The 20,273-nt window shown below is 41.4% G+C and overlaps 2 protein-coding genes across 5 annotated transcripts in view; both read right to left on the bottom strand.

Moving 5' to 3' along the window:
* plekha1a (pleckstrin homology domain containing, family A (phosphoinositide binding specific) member 1a) overlaps positions 1 to 6,570 on the bottom strand; it is a 19,667-nt gene extending 13,097 nt beyond the window's left edge. For 2 of the 4 annotated variants that reach the window (XM_076285909.1, XM_076285910.1), the window contains exons 1-3: positions 6,457 to 6,568; positions 506 to 695; positions 1 to 55 (exon numbers count right to left, since the gene is read on the bottom strand). The exon at positions 1 to 55 is cut by the window's left edge and continues 2 nt beyond it. In XM_076285909.1, coding sequence (XP_076142024.1) covers positions 1 to 55; positions 506 to 649 — 199 coding nt within the window. In that variant the 5' untranslated portion in view covers positions 650 to 695; positions 6,457 to 6,568. Of the gene's footprint in view, positions 56 to 505; positions 696 to 6,456 lie in introns of all 4 variants that reach the window. The other 2 variants (XM_076285908.1, XM_076285907.1) reach the window with 2 other exon arrangements.
* A 1,141-nt stretch (positions 6,571 to 7,711) lies between these two features.
* On the bottom strand, positions 7,712 to 19,279 carry LOC143123925 (scavenger receptor cysteine-rich domain-containing protein DMBT1-like). Its single transcript, XM_076285189.1, has 9 exons — positions 19,069 to 19,279; positions 18,601 to 18,672; positions 18,133 to 18,165; positions 10,973 to 11,123; positions 10,665 to 10,873; positions 10,260 to 10,435; positions 9,668 to 10,065; positions 9,209 to 9,453; positions 7,712 to 7,770 (listed from the first exon to the last, which is right to left on the bottom strand). The coding sequence occupies exons 1-9, from the start codon at positions 19,277 to 19,279 to the stop codon at positions 7,712 to 7,714; spliced, it is 1,554 nt and encodes a 517-aa protein (XP_076141304.1).
* Positions 19,280 to 20,273: the final 994 nt, after the last annotated feature.

The raw sequence follows: 20,273 nt of genomic DNA, 5'->3' as shown, positions 1-20,273 counted from the left end.
TGGAGATGTAGGTGAGCTTAAGTGAACCCTGACAGGCTGCACCTATGGGCAGATTCTGTCCAGATATAAAAAGAAAAAGACAATGTCAACGTGTCAGACAAGAATGCAAAATGTAGTTTACTGACACAGACAAAAAGCAGAGGACTCTCAAAATAGACATTTATGTATTATTGATAAAGGGGACTATTGTGACAGGGTTGCACACATGTTTAGTATGCCTCGGGTGATGCTCAAGGGATGCCAGGAATGTACAAGTTAAGTCAAAGCTAAAGCTAAGGTGCAATCTAACATTTGAGACAAGATGCTTATCATTACACTTTTTATTTTTATGTTCAGTTTTTTGGGCAAAATATATTTTTAATTAAGATAGGCTAGTAGCAATATTTTTTTTTTTTTCTTAAATAATATTAGGCCGAAGGTGTGCAAGTGCTTCACAGCATAGGCCTAGATATCACGTCAAATTGATTTCATCTGCATGCAACTTCTCCAATGACCGGCTGCTCACCTGTGGGTTGTCCATGTACCAGACGAGGCTCCCCTGCAGACCCGTGTCCAGGATGAAGTAGCGGCGCAGGAACTTGCCGCTGCCCTCCTGCTCCTCGATGTCCAGGAAGCCACAGATGCGATTCTGCCGATCCACGTAAGGCATGGTGCCGGCTGCTCATGCCACAAGCACGCAACGTCGCCGGCAAATGCTGTAGTGGAGGCAAGAAGACACAGGGCACTGAGTGTCTCGCAGCGGAGAGAGAGTGAGCGATTGAGAGAGAGAGAGAGAGAGAGAGAGAGAGAGAGAGGGGGATGAGATCTCCCTCTCCGTCTGGCTCTGTTTTCTTTTCTCCAGCTCTCGCTCTGTTCTGGCTAACTCTTTCCCTGCTTCTCCTCTGCCTGCCTGCCTGCCTGCCTGTCGTTCCTGTGATTCCTTCCTACCATGCCTTGCTCCACACAGCACAGTTTGGGGCTGGATCCAAACGGCCACCCGAGTCTCAAGAATACCATTCATCGATTCAATGTGTGTGAATCACACAGCAGACCCACAAGACCCACGTCACATACCCCAAAATCTCTGGAGATCAGTATCAAACAGGTGGCGTTCCAGGCAAATTTATCAGTCTAGATAACAGACCTACTGAGGGTAGACCTACAGACTGGAGCCTGCATGCGGGCCTGTAAGTCAAAGAGAACTGCACATACCAGCTGTGTCTGAGTGCAAGGCTAGTCTTAGTGTACTTACTGTACCTGTTCACACAACATGGACATTAACCTACTTGAGCCACAATGCTAAGTTGGTCAGTGATATTACCCAAAACGAGAACAGCGTCAACAGCAGGAACAGAATGTGTTATGTCACCATGACCACAGATGATTGCTGGAACAAAATGTCTGCTTCTGGCCAATCTGCATATTCAGCAAAAGAGATAACTCACAAATTATATCAGGCGTTGATACAAAAAAAAAGCTAAAATCACTCAATACACTATCAGTTTAAACAGACAGCCTTGCCACCACCCCAGACCTGTAAACTCACAGGACTAATAACACACATCCGCCCTGCACCCCTTCAAGACCTGAGTAACAGTCTAGTGCAGATGGGACCTACCCACGCTGGGGCCAGGCTGAAACAGAAGGAGCTGGAGAGCACAAATGGTGAAAGTTGCAAAGAAAAGGGTGGAGTGGTGGTTGCGGATTGTGGGGTGGAGGTGGGGGGGCATGAGGAGGGAAAGACTCAGACTCGCACACAAGACAAGAGTCTGCAGCTGAGTGGGCGGAACAAGGGCCAACGGTGTGAGCGCGAGACGAGTGAGAGCAAGGAGGAGGGAGCGAGAAGAAGGGAGGGAGGGAGGGAGGAGAAGGGAGGGAGGGAGGGAGGGAGGAAGAGCAGGAGACAAGAGAGCGAGGACAACACTTCTCTCGTTTATAAATAGCGAGCGTGAGGAGAGAGACACAAGCCAGTGGGGCGACAGGGAAAGACACGTCAGCCTGTGGAAGAGGGCGACGGTACTGGACAGGACTGAGGGAGGTGAGAGAGAGACAGAGAGAGAGAGAGAGGAGAGAAAAGAGTGATGGAGAGTTAAAACACCCTGAATTAAACAATGCTCCCACAGACAGATAATGGCAGCCATATCTCCTTCTAAGACTGCGGGCATGGACACTTCAGGCCTGCGAGCAACAGAACGATGATATGGAAAAAAGGAGAAAGAAGATGAAGCACACAAAGAGCTTGTCAAAGACACAAAGGCAGCTGTGTCACTGTGTGTGTGTGTGTGTGTGTGTGTACTGTGTGTGTGTGTGGGGGGGCAACAATGGAGGGGCAGAACTTTAGCATGATTCATCCAGAGGCCCTCCTCAGATCACATCGTGCCACGTTCTGGGGCCTCGAGTATAAAGCGGTCTCTTGTCTGCCGGAATGTCCCCCTGCCCCACAGAGTGTGAGCGTTGGCGTTGGCGTCACCCTGACGAAGGAGACATGGACGTGCCCACTGCCCAATGATTGACTGGGGAGGCAGCCCCATTGTCCTCTCATGATAACAGGACAATTCCAAATTGAAGCTGGAGGCTCTCTGTCCTCATCTGTTAGGACTGTGGGTGTATGCCTGCCTGTACCTACTCGCTTACAAAAGTATTCTCCTACACAAACACCCTCACACACACACACACACAACTCATCTGATTTGGAGAGGAGACAGGGAGGAAAAATAGGTCAGGTTTAAATAAACGGAATGAGTGAAGTCACACTAAGGACATCAAAGAATGAGGAAGTGAACACAATCTTGGTGTAATGACTGCAATGTAGTCTCTGGATGCACAACCCCACTCTTTATCACAGCACAAGACTGGGTTTTTATCAGTACGAGGTAGAACTACAGCATTCAACATTCTGTTATGTTGTTTGTTAAGTTATGCGAAAAAAATGTTTGAGAAAGTTCAATCAAAGAAATATTGCCTTAAAAAACAATCCTACCACCAGATGTGCTGTGCAAATTATCCCTGATCTTAAAATGAGTTATTCTTGAAAATGTGTCACCTGAGAAACAGCAGACCAGCTCAAGAGGTGTGTTAAGGAACTGGAATACGGAGGAAATAACAGCACAGCATTAGCCTAAACACATGCTATCCTCACATTTTTGAAAATACAAGCAACTAAAGCAATAACACATCCTTCTAACACAAAGGATGCAGTAGCTCAATTGCTCAACAAAATCACAATGCAAACTGCATACAGTGTAACCCTAGGGGTCATTGCACGTCAATTCAACCAGGGCCCACGCATTTAGGTCTCAAAAAAATCTGGGGGGAAAAAATGACCAGCTGTACCTATGTTACCCAGGAGACACACTGTAAAATTACTTTTATGTAAGATCAATACTTTCCAAGTTATAGCTAGTTTTACAGGGGGAGGGGGGTGTCGATTTTGTTTAGCCTCTTCTTTTTTTTTTGTCACTGTTTCAATTCAGTTGCCAGTGAATGCAGTGAATACATCCATAATTCCAGCTTGTTGACCTTTTCTTTACTCTCATTACTCTGAGCAAAATACTGGGACAGTATTGATGCACATGTCTCATACAAAAGTGTGACATATCGGTGCATTGATTGGTGCATGTGTCGCTTGTCAGGGACTCTTGGCTTGGTGCTGTGAGCACAAAAGACATAGGCTATAACAGGCTATAACTTTCCATTCTGAAGTCTTCGTATCAGAAAAGCACCTCAGCTTACAGCACGCTGCATGTGTGGGAGGCTATTGTGTTTGACTAGAGCGCAACAAGAGGCAAGCCCGGTCATGTTCACCTCCAACTCCAAAAAAGAAGTTTGAGAAGAAACTCAAACTCAAGCACAGGCCAAATGCACAGGCCACTGTACAGGCTACCACCTTGACTTTTAAAAGCTACTGCAGCGAGGTAGCTTTCAATATCACACATTACCATTACAAGGCTGTGCAAAAGATAAGCCAAATAAATCACCTAGACTGAACACACCTTCTACATAACTCTAGAAAAGCCTGTCTTTGCATTTAGAACTAAAATAGTTAGCGGCTTAAGGAACCCCAGGGATATCAGCTTTTTGTCAAAATATTGCTAGCAGGAAAGTAATGCGTCACCATTTAAATGATTTTGCAGTGAACAGGGAGAGGCAGTGAGCATGTTGGAATGACTGAAGGGGTAGACATATGCGTTTGCAGGGTGAAATGCAGCCTGCATTTTTATTTATTTTTTAAATATATCACAAACAATTCCAATGGCACGAAGGGAGACGAGTGTCCCAGATGAGCCCAGAACATGACTGAAGTATGTATGTGTGTGTGTGTGTGTGTGTGTGTGTGTGTGTGTGTAGGGGAGGGGGGGGGGTCTTTTTGACCTACTTTATACAACATTGCAGAAGGAATCAGTAGTATGCAAGGCTGTGGATGATTGCTGTGTGTGTGTGTGGACGTATGTGTGTTTGTTTGTTTATAATTACATTGGATGACTCTTTCTATTTGGACAGGGTCAGGGAAAATAGGATATACTTGCTCTAATCTCCTAATCTTGCTGAGTAATTCCATTCATCCCGCTCTTTAATGTATGATTTAATCCCTTCTATAGCTTTCTCCCTCCTGAATGTTACATAGCTAGTATCTGCCATAACCTAGGCCAGTGTTCTGAATGTCTTCAGAATAAAGGTCTCTAACACACACACACACACACACACACACTTCTTACTCTTCTCCTCACAGTTAAAAAACAAAACAAAAATCACCCTAAAACACTCCCTGAGCACCAGAGAAGGTAATCCAGACCTGCCCAGCATCTGAATAGTATGTAATAGTAGCTGTGTGCATTCTCTCTCTCACTCACACACACACACACACACTTCACAAAAAGACCTCTGCAAACAGCCAACAACAGCAACAGCACAAGGTGAAAACCAGGTCAGCATTAGCTTCAGGCCCCAAGTCCAAACTCTGCCTCTCTGGCACTTGTTAGGCTGGGGTCAGCCAAAAAATATATAAGATAAAGCTAGCATAGCACTGAACAGGCATGAATAGCAGTGTTTTGGCTGTTTGAATCCAATAAACAAATAGAAAAACAATAAGGTAACGTTGGATTTTCCCCCAAGGAGAAGTCTCTTGTGATCGTGATCTCAAATATCTAAATGGACAAAATTATGACAACAGACTTTTCAGCAGTGCTGAACAACAGTTTGCATTTCACTACATTCTACCTGTCTGTGTAATGTCTCTGAGAGACCAGTGTGGCTTGCCTAGTTTGCAGCAATAGGTGTGCATGGCCAGGCCACCTTGCAGCCCACGTGAGTTTCCTGTGTTTTGCTGTGAAAAGGAAGGAAGTCAACTTAGGTGAGCTTCTGAGTTAGATGTAAGGTGAATGGTATGTTAATGGTAAATTCTTGCGTTAATCCTATCAGTAAATTTCTGACGTGGACATACCACAAAGGCAAACTATAGGCATTAAGGCCTAATTCATTCTGTTTAGTGATCTAAAATGATTGTCCACTTCAGTACAGGTACATAGATGTGAATCTATCATAGTTTACCACACAGCTTATATTACAAGACACATAGGTCAGGATGTTTAGTATTTGGGTATGGTGCTATGATTTTCTATTTAGCAAGGCTTAGTCAAAGCATGGGAGTGCTTTACCTAACAGATGCATTATCAATGTTAGATATGAAGTCATAAAAAGACGGGCGAACATGATCGATAAATGTGTTGCATCTCAAAAGTCATCACAGCAAAAGAGAACTTGTCATATCAATATCGCTGTTAACTATTACAAGCACGTGTACACTACACACACGATATCAAAACAGTGATACTTTAGAACCAACTTTGTCAACCTCACGAACTAGCAACCACACAATTTACAAGTTAGCTTTCCCTTTATTCTAGTCTTTCCAACATCTGTTATGGCCTGATGACTTGTGTTTGAGACTTTCCCAGCAGATTCACTTTAACAGTGCTTTCAGGACGAACATCACTACCTATAAACATATGGAGCTAGACTTACTGAAAGGCATTAATCGCCAAATCTCTGTCCAGAGTGAGATGGTAACTTTGACGTAAACCGTAGTTACACAAAAAGTTAGATTAGCCAGCGTTTGCAAATGTTATCCTAGCCAACCTCACTGGAGGGAGAGCTAGCCCTAGCTACCTTGCACGATAGCAATCACTGTTAACGTTAACCATAACCAGCTCCTGTCAAGACCCATTTCCACCATATCTATAACATAATTTATATGTAACGTAAAACAATGTTGAAACGGTAACTTTTCAGTTTCCTTAACGTGGTCGTATGACGTACCTTGATAGCTAGCTAACTGGCTACGCAGCTAACGTTAACTTCTGTCGCAAGTTTGAACAAGTTCAAAATCAATGCTAAATCTGACAACAGAGCAAGCCAGTTTAATACATTTTTATAAACAGTTTACACGAGCGAAGACGCTAGCGTCAGCTGGCAACTTACATGGTTCTGTACAACTGAAGAAGTTGGGTAGACAGCGTGTATAGGATTTCAGCCCATCTCCCGTTTTCACCTTGGTGCCTGCGTGAGCGTGCCTGCCCTGCCTGTCTGTGCGGTGGCACCACAGACACACTAGCGTAAGCTCGTTGAACTGCGTTACGTTAACAGCGTGCTGTATCAGTAGTGTAGACAGTCTGCTCTCCGAGACTATCCTACTATCAATTGACATTAGACCTAGGTCAATAAATAAAATGTGCAATAAACAAGGGGGAAGGATCAGCATTAGGACAATAAAGAGCAGTAACGTATGTTTTAAAGACTAACCTACATTAATCAGAAACAGTAGGCCTACAACCATTTCACCTGCATTTTCTTTACTTTAATTCGGCCATTTTGCTTAAAGTCTAGAATATTGTATAATTACCTAATTGCACCTAACCTATAAAGTTGCTTGAGATTTTAGTATAGTTGAAGATCAGTTGGTCTACTACACAGAGTGTAATTCTGTTTCTGTTACAGAGTGCCATCTGTTGGTGAAAAGGGGGCTCTTTTACCATCGAATAGCCTATAGGGGCCCTAGGCCTATCAAACAGCACAGCTCTCTATGGGGCTAATGATGTCATCCTCAATTGGAAAGCCTTCATTGTACAAGCAAAGGCAGTCATAATATGCATCTTACATAATTTCCTTGTGTAGTCATAGAAATTAGGCTATGTAATGTGTGCAGCTGGAGTGCCCTTATGGCCATTGTGACACCTTTTTAGGTGTGTGTGTGTGTGTGTTTCTTTCCTGTTCCGTCTGTTTATCTGACCATTTTGTTACTACTCTGTGTATCTATTGTCATCCCTGGAGTAGCTAGCAAGTCTACCGTAGACTATTAGTCCTAGGTTGGGTGTCTTTCGCCAATTTATTCTTGTATTGTAGTTACAGTGGGATGATTGTATTGTCATTTGGGAATAGTTTTCTCTTCTTTCATTTGAAAATGACATTTTGAGTCTAAAATCTTAATCAAAATAAAATGTTGTCATAAATAATACTTGTTCCTGTAAAGCCAGCACACAACAAAGTCTGCACAACTCTGCTTGTTGCCTTTTTGGAATGCTTTAATAATTTTGTTGACAGAAAAAGTTATGGAAAAAAAGAGAGTAATTTGCAGTAAGGCATCAGAGAGCCACTCTGATATACATGATTTGTAAACAGGAAATAATGAGATGAATTTATTAATGAATTTGGACCGGTGAGAACATGAGTGGCTTCTTCAGACATCCACCTTAGCCATGTTGTCCTCCAGCTGCTCCACTGCAGGATTCTCCACATCTGAACACAGAGAAGAGTCAGATTTGGTCCAGTTCATTAATCCGCTAGTAGTCTAACTACTACTGATATATTGTATTCTAATGCAATGGCACACCACATTAAACACATTCCCATACATTGACTTATTTGAGGCGGCGCACCACAATATCAACATTGACCACCACACAGTGATTTTCCAGGTTGTACTAAATTAAATCTGGTTAGCATCATAACCACGCTGTGCTAATTTGTTAAAAACTGTTGCATTCAAGTTAATTCTGCAAACCTACCACCACAAATATAATTTCATTCTGTGGGAAACACTGACAAGTATTTAAGTTTGTCATGGTCCATTTGACTTTCAAACAGGGTAGTGATTACAAGTTTTAAGCGAGAAACTGAAACGGTTATATTCAATCTCTCAAATATCACCTTCTCCATTATGATACACATCTCCAAGCAAAACATTTCACACATAAACTGTCATTCTGCCTTTTGTCAGATGCAAGGTTTGTCCAAGTGTTCCTAGAAAGTGATTTAATATGTTTTGCTTGAATTTATGCATTTGGTTCTGAAGAAAGACATTTCTGGGAAAAAGTTCCAGTAACACTGGTGCATGAAAAATCATTCAATCATTAGAGATCCCAGTATGTGATGGATTTACAGTGGCTCAGCCTATAGTTGCAGCTGGAAGTGCATGGAATGCATGTCTTTTGCCTGTGGTGTTAATTAACACCTTTACACCTTAAACTACTATGTTAATTAAGTATATGAAATTGATCAGTGATGAAGGATGTAACTTACAATACTTAGTAGTAAATCATGTTGGACTCAGTATTAGAATTTTATGTGTTAAACATACTTTCATAACTTAATTCCTTATGACTCATATATTAACATACCATTAATCTTACATCAGTTAAAGCATTAATGATCTACCACATAGATAAGCAATAAGCCCCGAGAGGCCATAGTTTACACTGATTTTAGAACAGCTAAGGGGCGTTGTTAGGCACGACGTGCAAGCGGATTACTATAGATCGAAATGCGGTCAAAATGTATGTTTGTGTTGGATCTTATACAACCGCATCAAACACGATTCAGCCAAACATAATCAAAGACCGGAACTATTCGTTTTAGAATGGTATTGCAAGTGCACCATCCCTTTCTCCAGGAACTCCTTGCTAATTTCAAGTCTTACTTCTGTGAAGGTACTACTTTACCTCCAAGTGTGTGTATGTGTGTGTGTGTGTGTGTGTGTGTGTGTGTGTGTGTGTGTGTGTGTTCAAGTGTGTTTGCTGTGTTTGCAAATATATTTACCCTACATGGGTGCAGGTTCTTAAGGGATATACTAAACAACATTTATAACAGGCCATGGGCATACTTCATGGGTGTTTACACCTATATGACTGTGCTATGCATGCACTGCAGTGGCAAGTAACCTAAGTTGGTACTTAACCTTTCAGCCTGATAGGCCCCAGGACCATGGTGGCTGTGTGGTGCTCAGAGTCCAAACTTCGAGCCTTGCGGGTGCGGCATCCGTCGCGACAGCGAGAGTTGTAGTCATTTTTAGGGCAGATGATGACCTTGCACTGCAGGTACACATATTCATGTGCCCGCAGGAACTTGAAAGCCTGGAAGCGGAAGCCTGCGTAACTCTCAGAGCCGCTCGCAATGGACTGGTATGTTGTGTCTTTTGGACACCTGTGAGAAAAAAAACAGTGTCATTGCAGAGTTACCTGTTCTGTCATAGGCAGCATTACCAGCTTGGCCACGTGAGCATTATAGCTGAAGATTTCAAATTAAATCCTTCATAAACCAACCATAACAAATTTGGCCCTTATGTGTTATTGTATTATATATTAAACACATGTAGAGGAGGGAGGGGAACAAGATTTATCAATCCTAGTAGTCTTACCCATTGACCAGTAGATAATAGGCGCGGTAGTCAGCATAGTCATGTGGGTTTGGTGAGGCCACACACGTGTCCAGGAAGAGGACGAGGCTGCTGTCAGGTCTCCTTAGGCTCACCTTAACGTACATGTACTGATTGAGATTTACCTCATACGGATTGTCATAGATTTGCTGGTTGAGGCTCCAAGAGGTGTAGAAAGCCATGGTGGTATTGAATCGACCAGTTCCAGTGATGTTAAATTTGGGAATTTCTTTGGCAACATACATGATCTGTGATACGGAGTCCTTTTCCATGTGACAGGTAACAGACAACTTGAAGTCACTTGAATGACGCGTGATCTCCCCAGAGCTGGTTGAATATGCCCGCACAGCATTTTCATAAATTACACGACCGTTGTTAAACTGAACAGAACGAGGGGTAGGGGGTAGGGGCCAAAACAAATACCAATTATTCAATTAATCCATGCAAATCATAACTAGGATTTTTAAACAAACTACATTCACTGTATATTCTACACAACTGACATATCTGAAGAGAAACACAACAGGGTTGTATTTGTGCTGTGAAGAGCACCTTCAGGTCGAATACCACGTACCTTTCTCACTGTTCCACAGCGGTTGAGAGGAAACTCAAACATCACCTGGTAACTGTTTGTGGTCGGCCGACAGTGTTCATCATTGACATAAAGATCATGACCATTGAATCCCTGACTAGTCAGGAAAGATCTTGAAATAACAATGTTCATGTTGTCTAAAACACACTGCACCCTGCCTATAGAAAGAGTTGAGTATAACACAATATTAATATTATATTAATATGATCATATTATATGCATAATAATCCTCCATCATAACATTTTGTAACCATATGCTCTAAATTATTTTTCTTCAGAGTGGATTACTGTGATGGATTATTTTTATTCTGAGTTCAGTTGAGTAAAAGACAGCCTGGGAGTTGATGCTGTACAGTGGCTGATTCAGGTTTCGCAGATGTCACTCACCTTTATCAGTCGGCAGGGAGCTGATGAATTGAGCCTGGAAGCCACGACCTACTACACTACTATCACTACGGAAACGCACAGTCATGTAGTTGGAGGAGGAGTGGAAGGTGTCCAGAGAGGAGTTGTGGCAGAGCCGACCCAGCTGGTTGTGGCCCACTGAGGAGCCGTCATGCACAGTGATGTAGTCACAGCTACAGCAGCGCTCCATCCTGAAGACATAAGTGCATGGGAGCAATTGTGGCACACATTTGCAGAGTAACAGTGAATGTTTAGTGAAAAATAAGGCAATAATGCATCTCTCCACTCACTCCAGATCTGAAAAAGTGAGGAGGATTCTTTGTCCATAAGGAACTGACAGACTCCACACACAGTAGGCATTATCATGGTAATAGCCTGGATAATATGGGCTGGAGAAAGTTCCAGAACCATTCAGGTGTCCTCCACATTCTGGATGGTCCGCTGGAAGAATTTTAAAGATTTTAAAAATAATGGATGTCCACAATGGACTTTTGCCTTCACAACTATTTGTTTACTGCCTAGTGAATAGTTAAGTTAAAATGAAATGTTATTTTAATAATCAAAGTGTTTCTCATTTGAACATTTATATAAAAAGTATAACATCCTTTTCCCAATATGTGTCGATGTAGGCTATAGTCATCGAAGAATCAATGCAGAGTAAGGAATAATGGCGAATACATCAAACTGTTAAATTAGGGGCAGCCGTGGCCTGCTGGTTAACGCTTCAGACTTGTAACCGGAGGGTTGCCGGTTCGAACCCCGACCAGTAGTAGGCACGGCTGAAGTCCCCTTGAGCAAGGCACCTAACCCTGCTTAGGCACTGCTCCCCGAGCGCCGCTGTTGTTGCAGGCAGCTCACCGGGATTAGTGTGTGCTTCACCTCACTGTGTGTTCACTGTGTGCTTAGTGTGTTTCACTAATTCACAGATTGGGATAAATGCAGAGACCAAATTTCCCTCACGGGATCAAAAGAGTATATATACTTATACTTAATACTACATCATGCATCTAAGTATTGTATCATGCATCTAAGAGCAATACAGGGTGTACTGTATACATCAAACAATATTGATATACTATCTAAAGATAACAATCTGAAAGTAAATGTACGTGTTGAGGCTGGTGGGTCCCAGGTTGTGCTGTGGCAGTAATCTAGAGAGATAGGTGGCGAGAGAAAGAAGACAGAGAGAAAGACAGAGATTAATTTCAAAGCACAAACCAACCATTATCAAATTACTTTAAAGAACCAATCAAACCAACCAATCAAAGTTGATTTATTACCATTATAATCATGACAGCAGTTTCCATAGTATTGGCATGAACTTGAGCAGGAACAGCTACCAAAGTTGTAGCCACAATTGTACCGGCAGGAGTTGTAACCTAAAAGGCAGAATATATATGAATATACTGCATAGTAAAATAGTCTATATATTAAAGGTACAGTAAGCGATACACAATTTCAAGCCCATCATAATTTTTGTCACATTCAACAACCATGTCCTCATGATCCACTAGCTACCCAGTCTGTAAGTACACTGTGAAAAAACTCGGTCGCAGCCCAGGCTCCGAAAACAAACAAAGTGGGGGCAGGCTTTCCCTCAAACAAAAAGGAAACCCTGTTTCTCTGAGAATACTCAAGGGAGGGGTTAGCTCTCTGGTGTGTTTCGTTTGGTCCTTGGTTAAAATACAGTATAGCCTACACTGTCTTGGACAAAAGCATCTGCTAATAATTTTAAATATAAATATAAACGTAAACAAACGAGACTTCCTGCGCAGACTGCAACTTTAATACTGATATTCTGTGGGATGGTTCTGCAATGAATATGTAGTAGGCCTACTTGTGGTGGCTGGTTGCTCTGTTGTAGACCTACTTCCACAGTAATCTAGAGAAAGAGAGAAAGAGAGATTCATTTCAAAGCACAAACCAACCCATATCAAATTACTTTAAAGGAACACGCCACCCAATGTCAGTAGTAATATATGTTCTTACCTTAACTTTCACAAGTTGAGTCATACCTCTCCCGTGTCGGTACGTGCACTCAATCGCTCTGGTGCGCAGCGCGAATGTGTTAGCATGTTTCTATGCTAGCGGGCTCAGACGTAGCCATAGAGGGAGGAAGATAGCAGTAATCAAAAACATCTACGTTTTCCCTACTTAAATACAATTGCACGAGTAGTTGATAAAAATGTGTAAGGTCACACAACATGAAACGTGGCGATTTTCCAAGCGAATAAACAGGAGAACTACAATGTGTGGCGCAATAGCACTTGGGAGTACTTCGACCTAGCGTAGTAATATTAATTAACAATTAACACCTAATTGTAGATCCTATCCACCAGAGAGTTCAGCCTCCCCCTCAGCCTCCCCCTCCCCCTCCCCCTCCGAGGCACACACACAGTCATTTCCGTAAAAAGAGACAACCTGCCCTGCTGGCGTTAGTTTGAGCTGACTTAGCAAAGTAGCAGGTAGTGGTAAAGTAGATTGTGAACAATCATGGTTATAACATGTATTGTGAAGGGTTGTGATAACAAGCAGAAGTACTATAGTGATTTCATGTTTCATAGAATTCCGCTTTGCTGCAAACGGCGGAAAGCATGGCTGGGATCTACAATTAGGTGTTAATTAATATTACTACACTAGGTCGAAGTACTCCCAAGGGCTATTGCGCCACACATTGTAGTTCTCCTGTTTATTCGCTTGGAAAATCGCCACGTTTCATGCTGTGTGACCTTACACATTTTATCAATTACTCGTGCAACTGTATTTAAGTAGGGAAAACGTGGATGTTTTTGATTACTGTTATCTTCCTCCCTCTATGGCTACGTCTGAGCCCGCTAGCATAGCAACATGCTAACACATTCGCGCCGCGCACCAGAGTGTTTGAGTGCACGTACCGACACGGGAGAGGTATGACTCAACTCGTGAAAGTTAAGGTAAGAACATATATTACTACTGACATTGGGTGGCGTGTTCCTTTAAAGAAAAAGGTGATTTATTACCATAGTAGTCATAACAGCAGTTTCCATAGTAATCGCATGAACTTGTGCAGGAACAGCTACCAAAGTTGTAGCCACAATTGTACCGGCAGGAGTAGTGGTAACCTACAAGGCAGAAAATCATCATGCAAGTGTAGTAATATTCCATGTGTAAAGTGAATATTCATGTGGTAAAAACCTGCAAGTCTTAATGTAGTCAATTATCGTTCATATCCTAGATGTAGGCTCAAAAGGCCTTGAAAAAATGTGTGGGTAAACAAGAACACTAAACAATTGACAAGCATGGAGTTATCTCACTTGTAATATTACAAAAAAAAAATTTGTATCAAGTGATGCCACTTGGAACGGTAACTGACTCGGTGGTGATCCAGTAATCTGGAGACCGTAAAGAGTGTTTAAAATGCACCTTTGACTCATTGACTCATAAAAGACATTTAGATTAAGATAGCATCTTTTTGTATTTGAAGGTTCATTACATTTTAACAGATGATTTAAAATGAGACAATGAACATATGTTGTTTGTTTTGCATGAAATTGAAACTTCAGCATAAGTTACCAGGAAGACTTTAATGCTATGTCACTCATTCAGTAACCTCAACCAATCACCTACTTTCACCTGCCTTATAACGACTTGTCTAACATACCTGCTTCACTGCCTCAGGTACTGTCTACATGAAGATCCCACCTTCCTCCCCACCACCACTAGTTTTGTCCCTGTCAACCTGTCCCAGGGGGTAGCTCTGCCCTGCCAGCTTTCACCATGTAGGATTTGCCGGGTCAAGCCACTTCAAGACCTGAACCACTGACGGGCTGGGCTACGCCAAAGACTTTTACTATTTCATCGCACATTTACCAAATATTGTACATTTCATGTTATGTAGTTAAACCATCGAGCCACAATTTTACTCTCTGAGTGTTTCTGGTAGAACTAAAGCTATTGTGTGATGTATGGGAGCATTGAGCTGATCCACCAATGTTTAAATTTAGGATTGTAGCAAAGGGAGAGAGCAGTGACCCCTACCTGGTCTTGAACCCAGGTCTCCAGGGTACTAACCCTGCAGCTTGACCGCAACGGCCCGCCCGTTGGCGAGCGCACATACTCAACTGTAGTGACGGTACACTGCCCTCCCCTTCGGGAAGCTAGCCCATGCACTTCGCGCACACTGGCAACCCTCGTGCAACCACCAGACACACACAAGTGCTTCACCCATCTCTGGGATCCCTCACACAGGGGTCAACCTATCCTGGGGGTCCCTCATATGGCTCACACACTGGGCAAGCTTCCGATGACCTCACAGCAAGCCATCCCATCGCTGCCACCAAATGTTAAGGGTAGATGTGTCGGCGGTTGTGAGGTAGATGGAACAGCAGGTGGAAGGTGGGATTTTATTAATCCGCCAAATAAGGCCAACATAAGGCAATGATAAAGTAAGTAAATGTGAACAAAGCACTAAGGAAAAATAAAATACTTCTCAATAAAGAAAGAAAAACAAAAGAGTTGATAGTCAAAACAATACAATATACAAAATATTCTAATAATAAGATGAGCGCAATGGACTACAAAGCTAGTCACTTGGGCTACACACATAAGACGAGCTCTCGAGACTTATACCTATTCAAATCGCAGCTCTCTCTCCTAAACACCTATAGGCATGGGTTTAAATAGGGCCTGATTACACTCCTAATTGGATCAAACCAATGCATCATAGCAGCACAGGGGTGTTTCAGGATACCCACAAGCTAATACAGCCAATAAATAAGTCTACGAATCTAGACAACATCTACTGAAGATTTAGCATATCTGCTGATTTTTGGCATAACCAAAAACTATATGAACAGGCTAAATAATCATTAAAACCCAGAAATCATAGCACGCACACATTTAAATGTCTCTCATAGTAGGCAGCGCCTCGCTACCGTGACGGTGGCTACTCGTCCCGTCACAAGGATCTTGCTCAGCTGAAATTTGCAAATAGATTTGTGTGTGCAGTTGTTTCATTCAATTCAGTTTGACTTAAGACTTTGTAGTTTGCCCACATGTTAAATTAGGACCATAGCCTCAAAGTGTCTCAGATAATATTTCAGTTTTAAACTAGAACACTAAACAAAACTATTTAAGTTTTAAACTACTAAACACTAAACAATGCACACAACTTATTTGGGATGAACAAGTGATGCTGACTGAAACAATACCTGGAGTGGATTCTTCAGTGGTCCAATAATCCGGAGACAAAATAAAGAGTGTTAATGAACAACCTTTCACTCATTGACTCATGAAAGTGAAGTATTCATATGTTGTCTATGTATATTTTCTGTTCACAAATTACTGTTATTGGGTAGGCCTATGTATTGCATATATATTGAACAATGACGTAAATAGAGGGTAGGCTATAGATGTTACACAAATTCACCAATGTAGCACCAATGTAACATCAAGTAGAAAGAGATGTTGCCTTGTTATTAAACAACTTATGTTTAGTAGTTTAGTTTAGACCTTGCACTTTGCCCACTTTTGAAATTAAGACCATAGCCTCAAAGGGTCTCAGATAATTGTTAATTTTTATACTAGAGCACTAAACAATGCACACACTTTGTGAAACTTATTTTGGGAAGAACAAGTGATGCTGACTCAAACAATACCTGGAGTGGATTCTTCAGTGGTCCAGTAATCCAGAGAAAAAATAAAGAGTGTTAATGAGCAACCTTTCACTCATGAAAGATAAGCATTCATTGGATTTATCTATAAGACATATTTTCTGCTCACAAATTACTGTTATTGGGTATCAGTGTGACACCAAGTTATGTAAATTGGTACTTATTTCAGAAAAAGATTCAAGTGTGTGCAGTTTGGTTGCTTCATTCCATTCAGTTGGTCTAGTTAGACTTAAATCTTTGCACTTTGTTTACTTTTTAAGATCCAAAATGTATTGGATTACAGGGTGTAGGCTATACATCAAACAATACTGATATACAATCTGAAGACAACAATCTGAAAGTAAATGTATTACGTGTTGTTTGTGGGTCCATGGTTGTGCTGTGGCAGTAATCTAGGGGGAGAGAAAAGAGAGAGAGAGAGAGAGAGATTAATTTCAGACCACAAACCCACCATTTTTAAATTACTTTAAAAATCAATCAAACTAACCAATCAAAGATTATTTATTACCATAGTAACCATGACAGCAGTTTCCATAGTATTGGCATGAACTTGAGCAGGAACAGCTACCAAAGTCTTGGCCACAGCTGTACCAGTTGCAGGAACCTACAAGGCAAGGTGTTAATGATCAACCTTTTACTCATTGGCTATTGAAAGTGACGGATTCATATGTCGTCTATATGTATAAAATGTAGAACGTAAAAGTATGACTGCTTTTGGTAGCCTATCAACATGACACCAATGTGACACAAAGTTGCACAATTTTTTTAGAAAAAAAACATCTTTGCACAAATGTACAGTTGCTTCATTCAATTCAGTTTGACTTAAGACTTTGCAGTTTGCCCACATTTAAAATTAGTACCATCATAGCCTCAAAGGGTGTTTTCAGATTATTTAGTTTGTGGTAGAATTGTTGTATAAAAGCAATATAGCATGACTGAGAGTGGGATTGGTCATGGATTTTCCCACGACTGTTGTTGCCATTATTATCAAAACATTTTGTACATTTTGCCTTGTTATCAAAACTACCGGTAATCTTGTTATTTAAACTGAAACACTAAACAATGTGCACACTTCATCAAACTTTTGTGGGGAACAACAACACTGATGCTGACTGGAACAATACCTGGTTTCTTCAGTGGTCCATGTAATCCAGATAAAATAAAATGTTAATACACAACCTTTGACTCATTGCTAATGACAGTGAAGTATACATGTCCTCTATGTCTAAAATATATGTTCTGTTCACAAATTATTGTTATTGGGTATCAATGTGACACCAATATGACACCAAGTAACATAAATGGGTCCTTTTTTCCCAAAAAAAGATCTTTGCACAAATTTGAGAGTGCAGTTTGTTGAGTTGAGACTTTGCAGTTTGCCCACGTTTTAAATTAGGACCATAGCCTCAAAGGGTCTCAGTTTAAAAGTAGAACACTAAACAATGCAAACACTTTGTGAGCCTTAACGTGGAGAGAGAAAAAGTGATTGCTTCAGTGGGTGACGGAGTAGAATTCCAGAATCAGGTGCTCATCAGGATCAAAAGGAATGCATGTCAAAAAAGGAGAGAAGAGATCCGAGGCACTCTGATATATTAATAAAAGTCCTTTATTTTACTTTGGACCTGCCGACGCGTTTCGGTCGTTAGCCCTGAAGAAGGTCGGAAGCGACCGAAACACGTCGGCAGGTCCAAAGTAAAATAAAGGACTTTTATTAATATATCAGAGTGCCTCGGATCTCTTCTCTCATACTTTGTGAGCCTTATTTTAGGAAGAACAAGTGATGCTGACTGGAACAATACCTGGAGTGGTGGCCTCTTCAGTGGTCCAGTAATCTGGAGACAAAATAAAGAGTGTTAATGAACAATCTTTTACTCATTGACTCATGAAAATGAATTCATATGTCGTCTATGTCTAAAATATATTTCCTGTTTACAAATTACTGTTATTGGGTATCAATATGACACTAAGTTATGTAACTGTGTCCTTATTTCATAAAAAAAAAAACTTTTTACAGATTTGAATGTGAAGTTGCTCCATTTCAACACATTAGCAAGTCAACAATATTTTAACTTAAATTTGCAATCAAATTATCAATCAATTAACAATCATTGTTATCAAATTAGCACTTTGTCCATTTTTTAGTAGATGTAGTAGATCTTATAGTTGTATATGTGAACATATTTTCATTTGCCTTTAAATAGTTTTGGGTAAACATGCACTTATTTTGAAATATATGGAATTCTAAAAGCTAATGTATGATATGTTACCTGTTGATGGTGTAGAAGGTGTTGTTGTTATTGTTGTTGTTGGTGGTGCTGTTGTTTGCACTGGGCAGTAATCTAGACAGAGAGGAAAAGACAGGAAGAGATGTTGGAGAGATAACTCCCATGTCCATTTTCAACAATCACAGCAATATCAGTAGCCTTCCACAGTATTTCTTACCAAAGAAGCCAGGGCAACAGTTTCCACTGTAATGACAGAAGGAACTACAAGAACATGTATCAAAGCTGTTGCCACAGTTATTCCGGCAAGAATATGGTCCAACTATTTAAAATAGAAAGAGACAGCTTAATAACAAGTATTTCTAGAAGAATACAGAGTTCTGGTATCAAACTCCAAATTGTACAAATGTGGTTGAATCGGTGTCATACGTAAGTAAGCATGAGATAAACTGAACAAGTTAAATGGAGTCTTTGCCTCTGAGGTTTTTGGTTCCTAAACCCTTGTAGCCTTACCTTCACACACCACCCCAGCATCTTCACTGTGTCCACAGTTGCTGATGCCATAGCCATTATGCCGACACTGAGCCAAAGAAGTCTCACTGCCTGTGCAGTAAATATTATCCAACCAGATCTGTCCGCTGCCTGCTCCAAAATGAGCATGTGTCAGAGCTTCCAGGGCTGACCCGCAACCCACCTGTCTGCAAGCCACTTCAGCACTGGCCATGTTCCACCCGTCATCACACACAGTGCCCCAGGTGCCACCGATCTGGACCTCCACTCTCCCAGAGCAGGAATTGTTGTGTCCAGTTAGTCGTATATTTATGTCTTCTATAAATTAAGAAATAAAGAGAGGGACAAAAGAACAGGAAGTATGGCATCACATAACTAAATTGTTTTTCAGGGAGAAGAATCAACTTGTCGGGGTCATCCCTATGTTCTCCGGGTCCTGTGTTCCTCGCTCGAGGTTAGGGTTAGGGCCCTATGTTCCCCGGTCCCATACAGTGGGGAACACAGGACCCGGGGAACATAGGTACGCTCCCCTTGTGGATTTCCACTTTTTACTTACTGTTTCCATTACTGGAAGGTTAAACTCAAATATAGAATCAAAAAGTAAGGAAGAATGGCAACATGTGATACATTGATATTTTTTACTTTTGATTGATGTTATACTGACATGATACATGATGGGATCATTCTGAAAGGAATATATACTCGCTGTAGCCCACCTGTTGGTGCTGCCGTTGTTCTGTAACAGTAATCTAGCGAAGAAAATTAAAGATAAAAGATCAAATATTTCCAAAGCAACACCTTTATCAATGCCAAGAACCAGCCAGCCATATAGGGGTGCATTTCCCAAAACTATAGTTGCTAACCTGTTAGAAGAACCAACAACCAAGTTGCTAACCTGTTAGCAACTTGGTTTGCAATGGGAAATTGCATCGCAACCAACACATTTGCTAACTTAGTTTGCAACTGGTTTTGGGAAACGTGCCCCAGATCAGTGGTACATTACCAAAGTAGTCGTCACAGCAGTTCCCATTGTATTCACATGAATCTCTACAGGAGCAGCGGCCAAAGCTTACACCACAATAGCCATTGCAGGAGTTGTAGCCAGCTACAAAATAAAATTACCAACCTCATCAAACTTGAATGTTAGAAACAGATGTTTTTTAAAATATAAACTGCACAGTTGATAGCTACTAGATATTTTTCATCAG

The sequence above is a fragment of the Alosa pseudoharengus genome, unplaced genomic scaffold, assembly GCF_046254945.1.
Source record: "Alosa pseudoharengus isolate Yale_2024_CS ecotype anadromous, Long Island Sound unplaced genomic scaffold, YU_APseudo_1.1 YU_APseudo_1.1_scf_15, whole genome shotgun sequence".
In the NCBI taxonomy this organism is placed as follows: Eukaryota; Metazoa; Chordata; class Actinopteri; order Clupeiformes; family Clupeidae; genus Alosa; species Alosa pseudoharengus.
The sequence above is the reverse complement of the archived record's forward strand: the minus strand, read 5'-3'. Positions and strand labels throughout refer to the sequence as shown.